The sequence below is a fragment of the Sycon ciliatum genome, chromosome 1 (genome assembly GCF_964019385.1).
Source record: "Sycon ciliatum chromosome 1, ocSycCili1.1, whole genome shotgun sequence".
Classification (NCBI taxonomy): domain Eukaryota; kingdom Metazoa; phylum Porifera; class Calcarea; order Leucosolenida; family Sycettidae; genus Sycon; species Sycon ciliatum.
The window spans coordinates 93,661,552-93,678,963 of NC_088643.1; the positions used below are offsets into that span (position 1 = coordinate 93,661,552).

General features: G+C 45.0%; 1 protein-coding gene across 1 annotated transcript in view; it reads left to right on the forward strand.

Moving 5' to 3' along the window:
- LOC135806579 (major vault protein-like) overlaps positions 1-17,412 on the forward strand; it is a 34,970-nt gene that overhangs the window by 8,744 nt on the left and 8,814 nt on the right. The window contains exons 9-20 of the mRNA XM_065320775.1: positions 5,072-5,138; positions 6,364-6,505; positions 8,546-8,735; positions 9,405-9,465; positions 10,175-10,269; positions 10,795-10,879; positions 11,521-11,625; positions 12,827-12,872; positions 13,184-13,263; positions 15,123-15,182; positions 15,386-15,464; positions 16,466-16,608. Of these exons, the coding sequence (XP_065176847.1) occupies positions 5,072-5,138; positions 6,364-6,505; positions 8,546-8,735; positions 9,405-9,465; positions 10,175-10,269; positions 10,795-10,879; positions 11,521-11,625; positions 12,827-12,872; positions 13,184-13,263; positions 15,123-15,182; positions 15,386-15,464; positions 16,466-16,608 (1,153 nt within the window). The remainder of the gene's footprint in view (positions 1-5,071; positions 5,139-6,363; positions 6,506-8,545; positions 8,736-9,404; positions 9,466-10,174; positions 10,270-10,794; positions 10,880-11,520; positions 11,626-12,826; positions 12,873-13,183; positions 13,264-15,122; positions 15,183-15,385; positions 15,465-16,465; positions 16,609-17,412) is intronic.

Consider the following 17,412-nt stretch of genomic DNA (forward strand, 5'->3'; position numbering starts at 1 on the left):
TACTCAGTATCATTATCCACTCTACTCAGTATCATTACCCACTCTACTCAGTATCATTACCCACTCTACTCAGTATCATTACCCACTCTACTCAGTATCATTACCCACTCTACTCAGTATCATTACCCACTCTACTCAGTATCATTACCCACTCTACTCAGTATCATTACCCACTCTACTCAGTATCATTACCCACTCTACTCAGTATCATTACCCACTCTACTCAGTATCATTACCCACTCTACTCAGTATCATTACCCACTCTACTCAGTATCACTACCCACTCTACTCAGTATCATTACCCACTCTACTCAGTATCATTACCCACTCTACTCAGTATCATTACCCACTCTACTCAGTATCATTACCCACTCTACTCAGTATCATTACCCACTCTACTCAGTATCACTACCCACTCTACTCAGTATCATTACCCACTCTACTCAGTATCATTACCCACTCTACTCAGTATCATTACCCACTCTACTCAGTATCATTACCCACTCTACTCAGTATCATTACCCACTCTACTCAGTATCATTACCCACTCTACTCAGTATCATTACCCACTCTACTCAGTATCATTACCCACTCTACTCAGTATCATTACCCACTCTACTCAGTATCATTACCCACTCTACTCAGTATCATTACCCACTCTACTCAGTATCATTATCCACTCTACTCAGTATCATTACCCACTCTACTCAGTATCATTACCCACTCTACTCAGTATCATTACCCACTCTACTCAGTATCATTACCCACTCTACTCAGTATCATTACCCACTCTACTCAGTATCATTACCCACTCTACTCAGTATCATTACCCACTCTACTCAGTATCATTACCCACTCTACTCAGTATCATTACCCACTCTACTCAGTATCATTACCCACTCTACTCAGTATCATTACCCACTCTACTCAGTATCATTACCCACTCTACTCAGTATCATTACCCACTCTACTCAGTATCATTACCCACTCTACTCAGTATCATTACCCACTCTACTCAGTATCATTACCCACTCTACTCAGTATCATTACCCACTCTACTCAGTATCATTACCCACTCTACTCAGTATCATTACCCACTCTACTCAGTATCATTACCCACTCTACTCAGTATCATTACCCACTCTACTCAGTATCATTACCCACTCTACTCAGTATCATTACCCACTCTACTCAGTATCATTACCCACTCTACTCAGTATCATTACCCACTCTACTCAGTATCATTACCCACTCTACTCAGTATCATTACCCACTCTACTCAGTATCATTACCCACTCTACTCAGTATCATTACCCACTCTACTCAGTATCATTACCCACTCTACTCAGTATCATTACCCACTCTACTCAGTATCATTACCCACTCTACTCAGTATCATTACCCACTCTACTCAGTATCATTACCCACTCTACTCAGTATCATTACCCACTCTACTCAGTATCATTACCCACTCTACTCAGTATCATTACCCACTCTACTCAGTATCATTACCCACTCTACTCAGTATCATTACCCACTCTACTCAGTATCATTACCCACTCTACTCAGTATCATTACCCACTCTACTCAGTATCATTACCCACTCTACTCAGTATCATTACCCACTCTACTCAGTATCATTACCCACTCTACTCAGTATCATTACCCACTCTACTCAGTATCATTACCCACTCTACTCAGTATCATTACCCACTCTACTCAGTATCATTACCCACTCTACTCAGTATCATTACCCACTCTACTCAGTATCATTACCCACTCTACTCAGTATCATTACCCACTCTACTCAGTATCATTACCCACTCTACTCAGTATCATTACCCACTCTACTCAGTATCATTACCCACTCTACTCAGTATCATTACCCACTCTACTCAGTATCATTACCCACTCTACTCAGTATCATTACCCACTCTACTCAGTATCATTACCCACTCTACTCAGTATCATTACCCACTCTACTCAGTATCATTACCCACTCTACTCAGTATCATTACCCACTCTACTCAGTATCATTACCCACTCTACTCAGTATCATTACCCACTCTACTCAGTATCATTACCCACTCTACTCAGTATCATTACCCACTCTACTCAGTATCATTACCCACTCTACTCAGTATCATTACCCACTCTACTCAGTATCATTACCCACTCTACTCAGTATCATTACCCACTCTACTCAGTATCATTACCCACTCTACTCAGTATCATTACCCACTCTACTCAGTATCATTACCCACTCTACTCAGTATCATTACCCACTCTACTCAGTATCATTACCCACTCTACTCAGTATCATTACCCACTCTACTCAGTATCATTACCCACTCTACTCAGTATCATTACCCACTCTACTCAGTATCATTACCCACTCTACTCAGTATCATTACCCACTCTACTCAGTATCATTACCCACTCTACTCAGTATCATTACCCACTCTACTCAGTATCATTACCCACTCTACTCAGTATCATTACCCACTCTACTCAGTATCATTACCTTCATTGGCCTTTTATACTTTATTTTCCTTTTTAGTCGATATCATGTAATTAGGGGAATTTGCCTGTTTGTTCTTCGACTCTAAATAAACAAACAAACAAACAAACAAACAACGACAACAACAGGAACAGAAAATAGACCAGAAAAAAGAAAAGTGAAAAATGTCTGAACACAAGAGGAAGAAGCTTGCCGTGCTGTGACAGACGAGAAAGGTGTGTCGCAGGGTCTCACAAGCAAGCTACGTAACAAAAATGGAACTGATCAAAGAGCTGAGTGCAAGACCAACAAAAGACGGTATACATTCGGATTCTACTCAGTATTGTGTAGGACCATACAGAAATTCCAGTGGCGTGCTTGAAATGTCAATAAGCAAAATTATGCTGAAGAGGAAAAAAGACCCAGTACGAGCAACAAGTCGACAAGCGAAGCAGGAAACAGAAGGCCAAAACTTCACTTGGCATGGCTGTGAGTGTCCTTGTGCCATTCTTCACTTGGCATGGCTATGAGTGTCCTTGTGCCATTCTTGGCATGGCTGTGAGTGTCCTTGTGCCATTCTTGGCATGGCTGTGAGTGTCCTTGTGCCATTCTTGGATCTGCACATGCTGATTGTGGATATTCGCGCCGAAAATTGAACAGTACGGCACGTGTGGACTGCATTTCCATTCACGCAGAGCGTTCGCGTGTAAACACCCGAGAACGCATGAAGCGTCGCGGGATCGAAAATGCAAAAATGGTCCAGCGCTGTCGTGTAAACGCACCCTTAGTCAGAGGCAGGCCAGTCTCTCGTGTACCAGCACAACAGTGCGCGCGTCCATTCTGCGAAGGAGAATTGTTGTGCTTTCGCGTGTCAATGCAAAACCAAGGAGTTCTCCCTCTCTCTCTCTCTCTCTCTCTCTCTCCCTCTCTCTCTCTCTCTCTCTCTCTCTCTCTCCACGTGATCACTCAGCCAGCACAGAGTCCAGACGTCCATGTCGAACAATCCTGGCGTCTTTCAATAGGCCTTTTGCGCATTACGTACTGCAGCGCGGCGTCACCACAATCGAATGGGTGTCCTTCTAAGTAGTTCCAGGTTTTTGTTTTGGTTTGACAGAAGTAACAGTTAGGCGCAGGCGTTTGCCATTTAGTATCTGTTGTGTGTGAAAGCGATACCAGAACATAGTATCTGTTGTGTGTGAAAGCGATACCAGAACATAGTATCTGTTGTGTGTGAAAGCGATACCAGAACATAGTATCTGTTGTGTGTGAAAGCGATACCAGAACATAGTATCTGTTGTGTGTGAAAGCGATACCAGAACATAGTATCTGTTGTGTGTGAAAGCGATACCAGAACATAGTATGTGTTGTGTGTGAAAGCGATACCAGAACATAGTATGTGTTGTGTGTGAAAGCGATACCAGAACATAGTATGTGTTGTGTGTGAAAGCGATACCAGAGCATAGTATGTGTTGTGTGTGAAAGCGATACCAGAACATAGTATGTGTTGTGTGTGAAAGCGATACCAGAACATAGTATGTGTTGTGTGTGAAAGCGATACCAGAACATAGTATGTGTTGTGTGTGAAAGCGATACCAGAACATAGTATGTGTTGTGTGTGAAAGCGATACCAGAACATAGTATGTGTTGTGTGTGAAAGCGATACCAGAACATAGTATGTGTTGTGTGTGAAAGCGATACCAGAACATAGTATGTGTTGTGTGTGAAAGCGATACCAGAACATAGTATGTGTTGTGTGTGAAAGCGATACCAGAACATAGTATGTGTTGTGTGTGAAAGCGATACCAGAACATAGTATGTGTTGTGTGTGAAAGCGATACCAGAACTTGTTCTATCATGTTCTAGCCATCCCCTTTCTTCAAGCTTTGTAGAGTTCCTCCTTTTTTTATGTACGAGCTCGTACAATTTCTAACTGTAACACGATCTAGAACACATCTCTATTACAAATCTCTGTTTTCAGTCTGGGTAGCCTTGAAGGTCCCAACTATTAATTCTTCTTTTTTTTTTAAACCAGATGTTGTCTCACTGGCCTGAATCAGGGAGTCGGTAATACAGTCGTCCCTCTCTAATCCGGCACTTTATAATCCAGCACCCTCGATAAACCAGCACAATTTTCAGTAGCCAAATATTTCTTCATGCACATTGCAGCAGTAAATCAGATTTGTTTATCCAGCACCCTCCCTAATCCAGCAGATTTTCGTGGCACAAATGGTGCCGGATTATAGAGGGACCACTGTATACGACTCCCTGGCATGAATCATCGAATACTATGGGGAACTCAAAGTGATGGAGAAAGTAAAGTACGAATCGGCAGATTTTTCTCATCACGTAGACGGAACAAAGAATGAACGACTGTGCACAGACAATAGAGTACTTCAGTAATCTGGCTTAGTGCGAAGTACGACAGCACAGACATGCACAGAATCAACTTCCATGAAAGGAAGGAGAGGATATCAAGCGAGAACCAGCAAGGTAATATCGAAGCATCATCATTTGTATGTGTATGTGTGTGTGGTTTGGGCAATGGGCTGCTTGGCATTCTGGCCCCTACAGGTGTGCTGGTGAGCTGTACATGGTCACAAACAAGGACACAGATTACTATGTACCTGGAGTCAGCGAGGTATGTTAACACCGCGGAGTTGTATAAACCTGGGACATGCCACTGCTTTCCTCTGATCCTGTTTGACATAGTACGATTTTGTACAATGTTGTTTATTTATTTATTTTCTCCTGAGTACTTTCCAGGGCATAATAATTAGGGCTCAAACGGTCACGGTTTTACCCCTGACGGTTAACTGCTAAGCTAACGGTCGGTTTAACGGTTATAACCTATAAGCCGCGGCAATCCTGCGGACTCTTTTTTAACCGTATATTTGACTATACTCATTCAAAAAATGTACCCTTTTCAGTACAACGCACACATGTACATTCTCTTGCATGCTCATTCATACATACTCTCACACCAAGAGACCAGAATACTGATATGACCCAGTTGACAGCCCAGAAATTGCGTATGCGTGCGACAGCCTGCGAAAATGCATACTTTGCAACGACCTGATACTTGAAAAATTGACTGAAAAGTTACTGCGTAACCGTTATCTTTATCGGTTAACCGTTAATTCTTCCTAACCGGTCTGCAACCGGTTAATCGGACTAACCGTTTGAGCCCTAATAATAATTCATGACCTCAAGAAAACCATCTGCAAGTTGACTATCTATAACAGTTACTGTTTCTCTGAGTAGCTTTGTTTAGTGCTAGCACATTATCCTGTGGAGTGTACTGGCCACTCAAACCAAACAAAACAGAAAATTGTGATATGGTGAATGCAACTTGGTGATTCCCGAACAGGGACTTCACCAAGACGCGCGAGGCACACCTCACCTGTACTTTTCCACTTGTATGCCCTCTCCTGGGTTTATAATAACTCCCTAGTGGATGCACATGCCATGAGTGGGCTAATGGGTCCCATCTTTGACTTGTTTAGTGGTGTTTTTCCTAGGTAGAAGGGCTTGGAAGTGCATGTACATGTAGTGGTAAATACATGTGACAAGACATTGTACGAATCAAACATTTTGTAGAGAAATGTACAAGCTGTGACGCCTTGTTCTTTGGTCAGTACCTACACTTTTGATGAGCATATTGATTGTAAATGTTGAAAGTATCTGGTGATGTTTGATGCTATCAGCCGGGTGAAGCCAGATTGGAGACGGCATTTCTACAGTGGATCAAGTGCTGTAGGTAATGTTGTGTGTGTGTGCGTGTGTGTGTGTGCGTGCGTGCGTGCATATGTGTTGTGTGTGTGTGTGTTCTTGCGTACATATGCATTCATGTACGTACATTTCAGGAAGTGATAAAGTCTGTGAAGAAGACTGTCTTGACATCCAAGCAGTACTGCGTTGTCATGGACCCTGTCGGCGAGGACGGTCACAATCAGCTAGGCCAGCGAGAGCTGCGTACCGGGCCAAGCTCTTTCTTCCTGCGACCAGGTATGGCCTGTGTTTTAAACGATTGTAATGCCCTTGGTATGGTCTAGACTGTGCAAGCAGGGGAGGGGTGGCTCGAATAGAGTTGAGGCCCAGGTACCTGCCATCAATTTGTTGATTGTAGGCGAAGGACACGGGACCCATGCAGGTTCCAGTTACCAGTGGTTGCCGACGGATGAAGTGAAGGTTAAAGGGGAAGTTAAGGCAAAAATTAAAATTTCACCAGTTGTAGTCTTCGGGGTGCTGAGTCGAATGGTCTTGGTCCGAGAAAGCTGAGACGCTCCCTTCCTACTTGAATCCCAATCGAACTCGCGCACTTCCACCGAAACTGGGTGACTGCGCCCTACGAGATGGGGATTTGTATGCAAAATGTCACTAAAAGCGCCGTTTCGTTCTTATAAAAGCACGGATGACCGCGATTGGCCCATATGTTGTAGTCTTTTGGACGCTGAGTCGACTGGTTTTGGTCCGAAAAGGCTGCGATGCAGCGTTCCTCCTTTATTCCCAATCGAACATGGTCGAACAAGCGGTCACGTGCTCCTGCGTACACCAGTCACCTGGTCACCGTGCCTGCAGGGTACAACTTACTAGCCTGTTTGACCTTTTTTGGGTGCAGTCCTGTCACTCGAGTTGAACTCGAGTTGAACCTTGGTGTGAAAGTTGTCGCCTGCTGGCGTGGTGACCAGGTGATTTGGGCACCCAGGAGCACGTGACCACTTGTTCAACCATGTTCGATTGGGAATAAAGGAGGAACGCTGCATCGCAGCCTTTTCGGACCAAAACCAGTCGACTCAGCGTCCAAAAGACTACAACATATGGGCCAATCGCGGTCATCCGTGCTTTTATAAGAACGAAACGGCGCTTTTAGTGACATTTTGCATACAAATCCCCATCTCGTAGGGCGCAGTCACCCAGTTTCGGTGGAAGTGCGCGAGTTCGATTGGGATTCAAGTAGGAAGGGAGCGTCTCAGCTTTCTCGGACCAAGACCATTCGACTCAGCACCCCGAAGACTACAACTGGTGAAATTTTAATTTTTGCCTTAACTTCCCCTTTAAGAACCACTAGGCCGATATGGCTTGAGCAGAACAAGAACATTGCTGAGATTTGCAACTTCTCTCGGCAGAAATCCTTGAAGCCAAAGTCGAAATCAAGAAAGTCTGTGCATGACTGGAAGCACTCACGTTGTCACCCGTTACGCAGCTCCAGAGCTTCAGAGAGTGCATCTTGCCATTGCTCGGGGGTGAATCGAGCTACTGAATATATGCCTGGCACTGTAGTCGATCGAGGGCTTCTGCCATGATCTTGTGGAGCTCCATAGCTCAGTTGTAGTGTCTGCCATGGAGTGTGGTGGCGGCAACAGGGAAGGTACCTCCCACTTGCGATGATGATGTCTAGAAGACGGGCATTATGAAACCGACAGCCAATGATTGATATCAGCGTAGCGGAGAAATGGAATGCCTCCATTTGCAGTACTCCACTCTCAAACTAAACACTTCAGTGCAAGACAATATCCACCGACCAGGTGTAAATAGCCTGATTGAAGACAATGATGGTCAATGGCAAGTTTGCTATCTATATAAGTGTCAAAGCGCTGTGTCAACGGGCTGGAGCAAAGCCGCTTAACAGTGGCCTTTTACCAATTGCTGTAAGACATGTTATTATAACGAGTCGCAAATTTAACGATTGTCCAAAATTCATAGGTTAACGAGAAGATATATTAACGATCTTGCAGTATTCTGCCATATCCACACACAGCATTATATGAAGCAGTACGGCCTCAACGGATCTTATTATAACGAAGAAATGTCATCCGTTAAAACGTTAGATTTGCTTCCTCGTTATATATACATGTCTTACAGTGGCTCCCACATTAGTGTTTTTTCTGTGCATTACAAGATATGTCATCTATCTGCCACAGTGTTAGAACTGTGCTGTATGCTTGTGTATACTTCCACTGCTTAGTGCTGGCGTATGATTACACCACTCTTCATTGTCTATACATTTGTCTTTACGTAATCTGGTGTTGTCTTGACCATTACCAGGTGAGCATGTCAACAAGATTGAAGCGGTTCACATTATGGGAGATGACGAGGCACTGCTGCTGCGTGCTATGGAGGAATTCACTGACGGTGAGGGAGACGATGCCAAGAAGCGTAGTCCTGGTGACATCTGGATGATTCGTGGACCATGTGACTTCACCCCCTGTATCCAAGTCAGCATTGTCGAAAAAAGGTAACATTTTAAGGATTATTTCGGCTTGCCTTCGACATCAAATCTAAACTCCATCACACCTTGCTTTAGCAGACCCAAGTATAGCAGTGTTTCCATCAATACAACATGTCATGTGCCTAATGTTTTCGGCAGTATCTTCAGCTATGCTTTATCCAGACTCCAGGCGCTATCCAGACACTAGGCGTGACTTGGTACCGTAGTGACGCGCATTTAAGCGCATGTGCCTATATCCGGGCATAAGCGCACCCTCACAAGTAATACAAGGCACCGGTACACTAGCAACTCAAGCGCATGCAAACCGACAAACCGACCCACAAAAATAGCAAATAACGCAAAAACTCACTCATAAGCACGTGGGCCTTTATGTGCGCCACTACGGTGGTGGCGGTGAAAGAAACCGGTGGTGAATTTTACCAGATTGCTACTTGTACCCTGTGTGGAGTATGTGTGACCGGGCATGTTTACTGTCAACTGGAGTTTCTAATGTGATTGTCAAGGAGTTGTGCATGAAAAACAACTCCACACTGTTTGTAATAGTGGGCAGCCGGATTTGTTGTCATGTTGCGCTTTTATCATGAGGTGAGAAAAGGGAGAAATGTTGTTGAAAGGACAGAACGCCACGTGCTCCTGCTCATGATGCTGTTCACCGTGTTTTGTCTGGTTCTGTAGGAAAGCCATTCCTCTCGGCAAGAATGAGGGTATTTACGTGCGAGAGACTCAGTCTGGAAAGGTATATATGCACCTGTCGCTTGTACTCCACTCCTAATGAAACAACAGTAGCCGATTCATTTCTACGCTGCACACCGCACACTGTATATGTTCGACTACTCGTAGAATTATTGTCTTTGATGCATATACACGTACAGAGAAAGGCAAAGAAAAGTGCATTGCTGTGACTCGGCTGTGACTCTGAGTTTCACGCACAAAGCGACTATCAGACAGCACTGACTCGTTGATATGGGAGTTGTTATCTGCCATGCTACAAGGAGCCAACTGATTTGTTGTTCTCCGCCACTCCGCCCGATCCACTCTGATCTAGCCGCCCACACTAGTAGCAAGTATTGCCTTCACTGGGGGCAGGGCTGAATGCAGTTGGATCCCACGACGGCAGGACAGGTACCCTGATGCCGTCAATCCCTTTTCTGCATCTTGTTCTCATCCCCTTTCTGAGATGTGGTGAGCCCATACGTGGGATCATTTTCAAGTCCACCCAGAGTTTGGGGATTCCAGGGGATGTCGGCTGTTGGGCGGTTCAATAGCCGATTGAGTCATCTTTCCAAGATTTCTTTTGAATCTCTCTCCCCTCTTTGGGGGAGATTCGCGTGACCAGTCATGGCAGTGAGCAAGTACAAGTGTGTGTGTGTGTGTGCGTGCGCGCGTGCGTATGTGTGTGTGTGTGTGCTTATTGTGGTGGATGTGTGGATGTATGTTGTGTTCAGGTGCGCACTGTGCTTGGCCCACAATCATATCTACTGACTGCAACAGAGCAGCTCATTCCGAAGACTCTACCTACAGAAGTTGAGGCTATGCTGAAGTAAGTATGTACGCCACTTGCTCTTTCTGTCCTAGGAGTGATGTGTACGACTGGAGGCTTTGTATAGATTTTCGTCAATGCGATTGCGTCATTTGTTTGAGACCCTTTGTATGGAGGTGCAAAGCAGTGGTGCAATGGCGTGCAGGCACTGATTTGCCACTCGGAACTAGCACTGTTTGCATGGCGTGCAGGCACTGGTTTGCTACATGGAAGTAGCACTGTTTCCGTGGCATGCCATTCAATACAAACTTACTAGCTGAATACAAACTAGCTCGGTTTGCCGCACAATACAAAACTAGCATTGGTTTTTACTCCATACACGCCATGCAAAGCATATGCGATGATGTCTTTTGTGTAGCCTCTATCCTTCGACTTTGGTGCAGTGAGGATACTGGTCAATATGGGGTGACTGTTTTCTTTGCTCAATAGTACATTCCTTGTGTGCTGGCACATTCTCACTCTATTCAACCTACCTAATAATCTGAACATACTTACTTACCTGCATGACTTCATCACTTCTGGCAGGTCTGGCGGTGGTCTTGGTGATGAGAGCATTCGCAAGGTGGCGTATTTCGAGACATCTGTTGACCCAGCACTGCTAATGGGACCGGTAGGTGCACATGTGCAATGTCTTCAGAATAGCTAATCGAAAGTATTTGTGCTGAAAAGCACTCGCTTCTCCTTCTGAAGTACTAGTTTCATTGTACTTGTAGAATTTTAACATTGCAGTCCTTGTGAGTTTTCTCTAATTCTTCACATTTTTCGTATTTCCCTGAGGATGTTCACAAAGTACTAACAGTGGGAAATTCCACCACCACGAGAGAAATGTGTGAGTTCTAGTTCAATCGCCGATTGAAACATCATTCCATGATTTATTCAGAATTTCTTGCCCCTCTCCCCAGAGAGGCCCGTCCAATTTTTCACAGTGACCCTGTACAAATACAAGTGTGTATTTGCATGTGTGCATGCAGGGGCGGATCCAGGAGGGGTTCCGTGGAACCCCCTAAATTTCGTAAATGTACTACTGGCAACCATATGCGTGTCCATGTACATGTATCAGCTATTCAGTTTTGACTATACTGGAACCCCCCCCCCCCCCCTCCCGTAGAGATCTCTGGATCCGCCACTGGCATGTGTGTATGTGTGTATGTGTGTGTGTGTGTGTGTGTGTGTGCGTGTGTGCATGTGTGTGTGTGTGTATGTGTGCGCGTGTGTGCGCGTGTGTGTGTCCGTGTGTGTGTACGTGTACAGCGTGATCCTTCTCGTCTAGTGACGTACAGATGTCCGCACAACACAGCTGTGCAGGTCTATGACTACCAGCGCCAGAGAGCCCGTGTCGTCTTTGGACCTGATCTGGTATGTCCCATCCTGTGCTACTACTCTACTCATACATGTATCATGATGTTACGCATACCCCAGACACCTTGACTGCATGACATGATACCTGTATCATGATGTTACGCATACCCCAGACACCTTGACTGCATGACATGATACATGTATCATGATGTTACACATACCCCATACACCTTGACTGCATGACATGATACATGTATCATGATGTTATGCATACACTTTGGCTGCATGACATAATACTATCATGTATCGTGATGATACGCAGACACCTTGACTGCATGACATGATTACCTATAGATTACCTGCAATGTTGCTTGTATTGTCTATCATACCCGTGATCAAGAGTACTCTTGCCATGATCAAGAAAGAAGAAAGGGCCAATAAGTTACTAGTTATGACTAACAGTCCACCAAGGTAACGAGATAATATACAGTCAGATAGTGCGACAAGGCACAAAACTGACAAGGATATTGAGACATTCAACGACCTGACACCTAGCTCCAACACATCTACGAGTTGTTATTGTACTTACGAGTTCGGTAGGATGTTGGCGCTTTGGTTTGTCACAATTCGTCTTCGCTCAGCTTCCCGTTCTATGTTTATTGCGTAGTCTTGAGCCTCCCAAGTTGGGTGGTCTGTTGCGTTGCGTCGTCGGGTTGTAGTAAGGCTAATATGTCCAATTGTCTTACTAGTCTCATTATCATCCAGTAACGTTCGGCGTTCTTTGTTGCCGTGAGACATTTCCTTCCCCTCTTTGGACCTTTCCTAACCTGAGCCTTCCAAGTTGGAAGGTTGTTGGTTTGCGCTTCGTAGATGTGTTGGAGCTAGGTGTCAGGTCGTCGAATGTCTCAATATCCTTGTCAGTTTTGTGCCTTGTTGTCGCACTACCTGACTGTATAATTATCTCGTTACCTTGGTGGACTGTTAGTCATAACTCGTAACTTATTGGCCCTTTCTTCTTTCTGAATTAATACTATTGGCTCAACAACCAAGTTATTATAACCATGATCAGGATGCATTTTATATTCATCCTGTCTGTGCGTTGCCCATCTTGTCCGTGTCCATTTGTTTGTTTGTTTGTGTCTATCTTGTCTGTACCCACCTTTCTTGTGACCATCACTCTTGTGATCATTTTGCCTGTGATCAACTGATCATCACACCTGTGACTATCATGATCTTGTTTGTGTGTGTGCTGTCGTAGGCCACCCTTGGCTATCATGAGAATTTCAATGTGCTGTCACTGAGTGGTGAGTTTCCTGCACAGCTAGAGTAGAGTGTGCATGAGTAGTAGCACAGTGCAATACAATGTACCGTAATGCAATGCCATGCATGATCATTGTCTTCTGTAGCCGTGCAGCCATGATAAGTGGCTATTGTACGCTTGTCCAACTCTGCCATGGCTGGATAAAGTTGAGTTGAGCATTTGTTGCAAGGGACTTGAAACAGTGCGCCCCATATGTGTGCTCGGCATTGGGGCATTGCATTACTATTCAAGTGAGTTGCATAATAGCAATCGTTCCCTTTTCTATGGAAATGTGCTTTCCCCTCTGTGAATTAGCTGGCAAACCAAAGAAAGAAGGTGCACTCAAGTCGTTGGCATTGATGCTTGGACCTGATTTCACTACCGATATCATTGAGGTACGACACTAAGTATCTGTGTGTATGTTCATGTGTGTGTTCATGTGTGTGTTCATGTGTGTGTTCATGTGTGTGTTCATGTGTGTGTTCATGTGTGTGTTCATGTGTGTGTTCATGTGTGTGTTCATGTGTGTGTTCATGTGTGTGTTCATGTGTGTGTTCATGTGTGTGTTCATGTGTGTGTTCATGTGTGTGTCCATGTGTGTGTTCATGTGTGTGTTCATGTGTGTGTCCATGTGTGTGTTCATGTGTGTGTCCATGTGTGTGTTCATGTGTGTGTCCATGTGTGTGTTCATGTGTGTGTCCATGTGTGTGTTCATGTGTGTGGCCATGTGTGTGTTCATGTGTGTGGCCATGTGTGTGGCCATGTGTGTGGCCATGTGTGTGGCCATGTGTGTGGCCATGTGTGTGGCCATGTGTGTGTTCATGTGTGTGGCCATGTGTGTGTTTGCTTATTTTTGGCACACGGAGCACGGAAGCCACTGGCTAATGGTGTGAAAGGCCACGTCGAAATTTCCAGTGGCCTCTGTACTTTGTGTGCTAGTTAACCTCTTTAGCACGACGCTACCTGAGCGCGCCCCACGTCAACACCTGTAAAAGTCGCATTTTCCCATGAAAGTACTAGCTGCTCAAGGATCGATAACTTTACCTTCCCTTGGACGAATTCCACGATCTTGAGCTTCCTGGAAAGGTCTTGAGACGAGGAACAAACTGATGTCAAACCCAGCTCGGAGCGAAACCAAAACCCCGTGCTACAGTCTGGCAAACTCCATCCACGCGCTCGACAGACTTGAGCACGGCCAAGACTAACCGAGCTCAAATATTCAGCTGCCATTTCGCTCTCCTTGCTCGTATCGAGCTCAAATTTTTTGTGAGGACTCATGGGATCCACTACCATCATTTGAATCTTGTTTCCATGGCAGCAGGTAGCGCAAAATGATCCATGATGGAAAATACGCGTTCTGCAGACTGCGCAAAAAGATCGAGTTGAAATTTGCCGTGTCGAGTCGCATATCTCAACAACCGGTAGTCGCATCGCTTCGGCGATTGTCTTTATCGCTAGCTGAGAGTTTTCTCTTGCAGATACATGTTTCGATTGTGAGAATCGACCAAGTATTCAGTGAGTTACGATAGTTTGAACAAGTCACTATTGACTCAACACGGACTCCGCGACTATGAGATGCAGGTTCACTGTACAGTGTACAGCGCGCGTCGTACTAGTACGACGGCCGTGGGGCATGCAACTCATGTGCGTCGTACTAGTACGACGCTCGCGCTAAAGGGGTTAATAGCAATAAAAAAGAACCGGTAGTTTGATTTCCGCCATTCAGACTTCTCCCGTTTGCGTCTTTCCCTCAAACCAGTGAATATCCAACATACCGGTATATCTATGTATATGTTGAATGAACACGAATTAGCACGTTGGATTCTCCAGTGGCTTATGTACTCTATGGGCATTATGTTGTGGAAGAACATCATGATATTAACCCGCACGACAGAATATGTGCATATTATACTCTTCAGGGCTGGGATGACTCAACAACATCCAAGATTATATTGCTTGCACTGTTCCTCTTCTTTAAATTAGGAAGACAAACGAAAAAAAGATGCAGCAAGCTCTAGAAAAATAGACCTCGAAAAGACCGACGTCTTTCATGGGGTCTACATTGTGTGTGTGTGTGTGTGTGTGTGTGTGTGTGTGTGTGTGTGTGTGTGTGTGTGTGTGTGTGTGTGTGTGTGCGTGCGTGTGTGTGTGTGTGTGTGTGTGTGTTTGCGCGTGCGTGTGTGTGTGTGTGTGTGTGTGTGTGTGTGTGTGTGCGTGCGTGCGTGCATACGTGTGCATGTGCTGTTCAATGCAGGTGGAGACGTCTGACCACGCACGACTCAGCGTCAAGCTGGCGTTCAACAACCACTTTGAGGTATTTTTTCTACGATTTTCCCATTTCCCAAGTTTTATCTGATGTCAATACATATCTGCCTTTAATGCTGCATTTAACATTCACAGGCAGGTGACTGGTCGCACTCTGCAGATCTGTTGATCATGCTATTGAAGGGTAGGGCGTGGGACACCACATGTGTTTATCCTCTTGATATGTCCGTTATCTGTATTGTTGCTTTGTAGGTGGAGCGTGGAAACGCTGAGTGTGAAGCGAAAATCTTCGCAGTGCCTGATTTCATTGGATTCGCCTGTCGACAAGTTGGTACGTGAAGAGCACATTTTGTTGTTTCTAGGACAATGAGACGTAATAGGATAGCCACCTGTCTTTGGCAAGTAGTCATGTCACATCATATCTCATACCTCAACACACGCACACACGCGCGCGCGCACGCACACACACACACACACACACACACAATTTGGCCGTGTGGATGATCTTGAAAATAGTTAGTGTTTAGCTTGCCTGGATGAGGAATCGATAACCCTCTGACTCCTTTGGAGTAGATGTACTTATCTCTCATTTGCTCCAGCAGCAAGTTTCATCTGTGTTTAGTATTAGGCCACACCAAGTTATTTCTATGTTTCGCGTCACCCGCCCGCGTACCTTTTCGAATCCTTGACAAGAAAAAAAAAGAACCTAGACGAGCCAATCGATGGCTGTTCCGGCGAACATTCTCTAGCCAGTATGGCAGATCAGAGGTTATCAGCTTCTCGATAATCTTGCATTCCAGGCGATGGTACGTAGAAGGTGCGAGAGATGAAAATTTCTATTTTTTCAAGCTGTGTGATGGCGTAGGGCCTGCTCACCAAGCGAGCAGAGATTCCAGGTGTCAAGGACATCGGGATTTTCCACGATTGTGATGGAGCGGGATCCCTCGACTCATGTCAAAATGCAGAAGGAGCCATCCATGAAATCTCTGTATCGCTCCAGCCCAGTCTGCCAGCTGTCCTGTGAGGACTTGTTGTCGTTTTGGATACAGGTAGAAGTGACAGTTTAGTAGTGGTATTCTGTGTGCAACATGGCTCAGTACACATAGAATGGAGTTTTGTTTTTTCTTCTGTTTTTGTTTTTTTCCGCCCGCCCGCGTGACTTTTCCAGAAAATATCCGACGCGAAACATAGAATTAACTTGCTGTGGCCTTAGTATTGATAACATTTAGGTAAGGTTACCAAACCCAGTATTCCAGTGTCGGGTAGGACCTGATGTTTATCATGCTAATATAATCTGTGGTGTGATGTCATGAAATCCTGTGTTGTCTGCAGCTAGCCGTATTCGTGGCGCTGTGGCGCAGATTTCGTTTGACGAGTTTCATCGCAACTCACAGCGGATTATTCGCACAGCTGTGCTGGGAGTGAACGAGGATGGCAAGATCAAGTCGTGCCTAAAGTTTGATGCTAACAATCTGGTGAGTGTGTGCGAATGCTTTTTGTCGTTTTGATCTGGAGTGTGCGGCTTGTGGCTGGGCATTGGTGTCGTGTAGAGTGGCAATGGTTGTAGTGACAGCTGTACTGTGGCTGTCTGCTGCCTCGATACAGGATACAAACAACATGTCCACATGACGTGATGCATTTCACAGTATCCCGGTCGATGATTCTGTATGCAAAGCAATTCTACTGCCGTCTACCCGATCCCAGGGATGGAGCAGAGGTCTTTTGTCAAACTGCCAACATCCAGTAGTCTGCCCATGACAGAGAAATACCAAACCACCTTGTTGTCTACTCTGTACACTTCTGCACCTCTACTATCTTACATCTACACATACACATATACATACATATACACATACTCATACACATACACAATATACATCTACGCATACACATACATCTACACATACATCTACACATACACATATTTACACATACACATACACATACACCTTCAAAACTACCTCCTGACTGGCCTGATGACTGATATTGGTTGGGTTAATATATTGGTTGGGTTCAGAAGTGACAAGAAAAACTACGGAGGTCAAAACGTGCAAATCGATTCTTACATGTGTCGAATATTGTGTCTGTGTTTGTGTATGCGTGTGTGTATGCGTGCGTGTATGCGTGTGTGTGTGTATGCGTGCGTGTATGCGTGCGTGTATGCGTGTGTGTGTGTGTGTGTGTATGCGTGTGTGTATGCGTGTGTGCATGCGTGCGTGTATGCGTGCGTGTATGCGTGCGTGTATGCGTGCATGTACATGTGCATGCATACATGTATG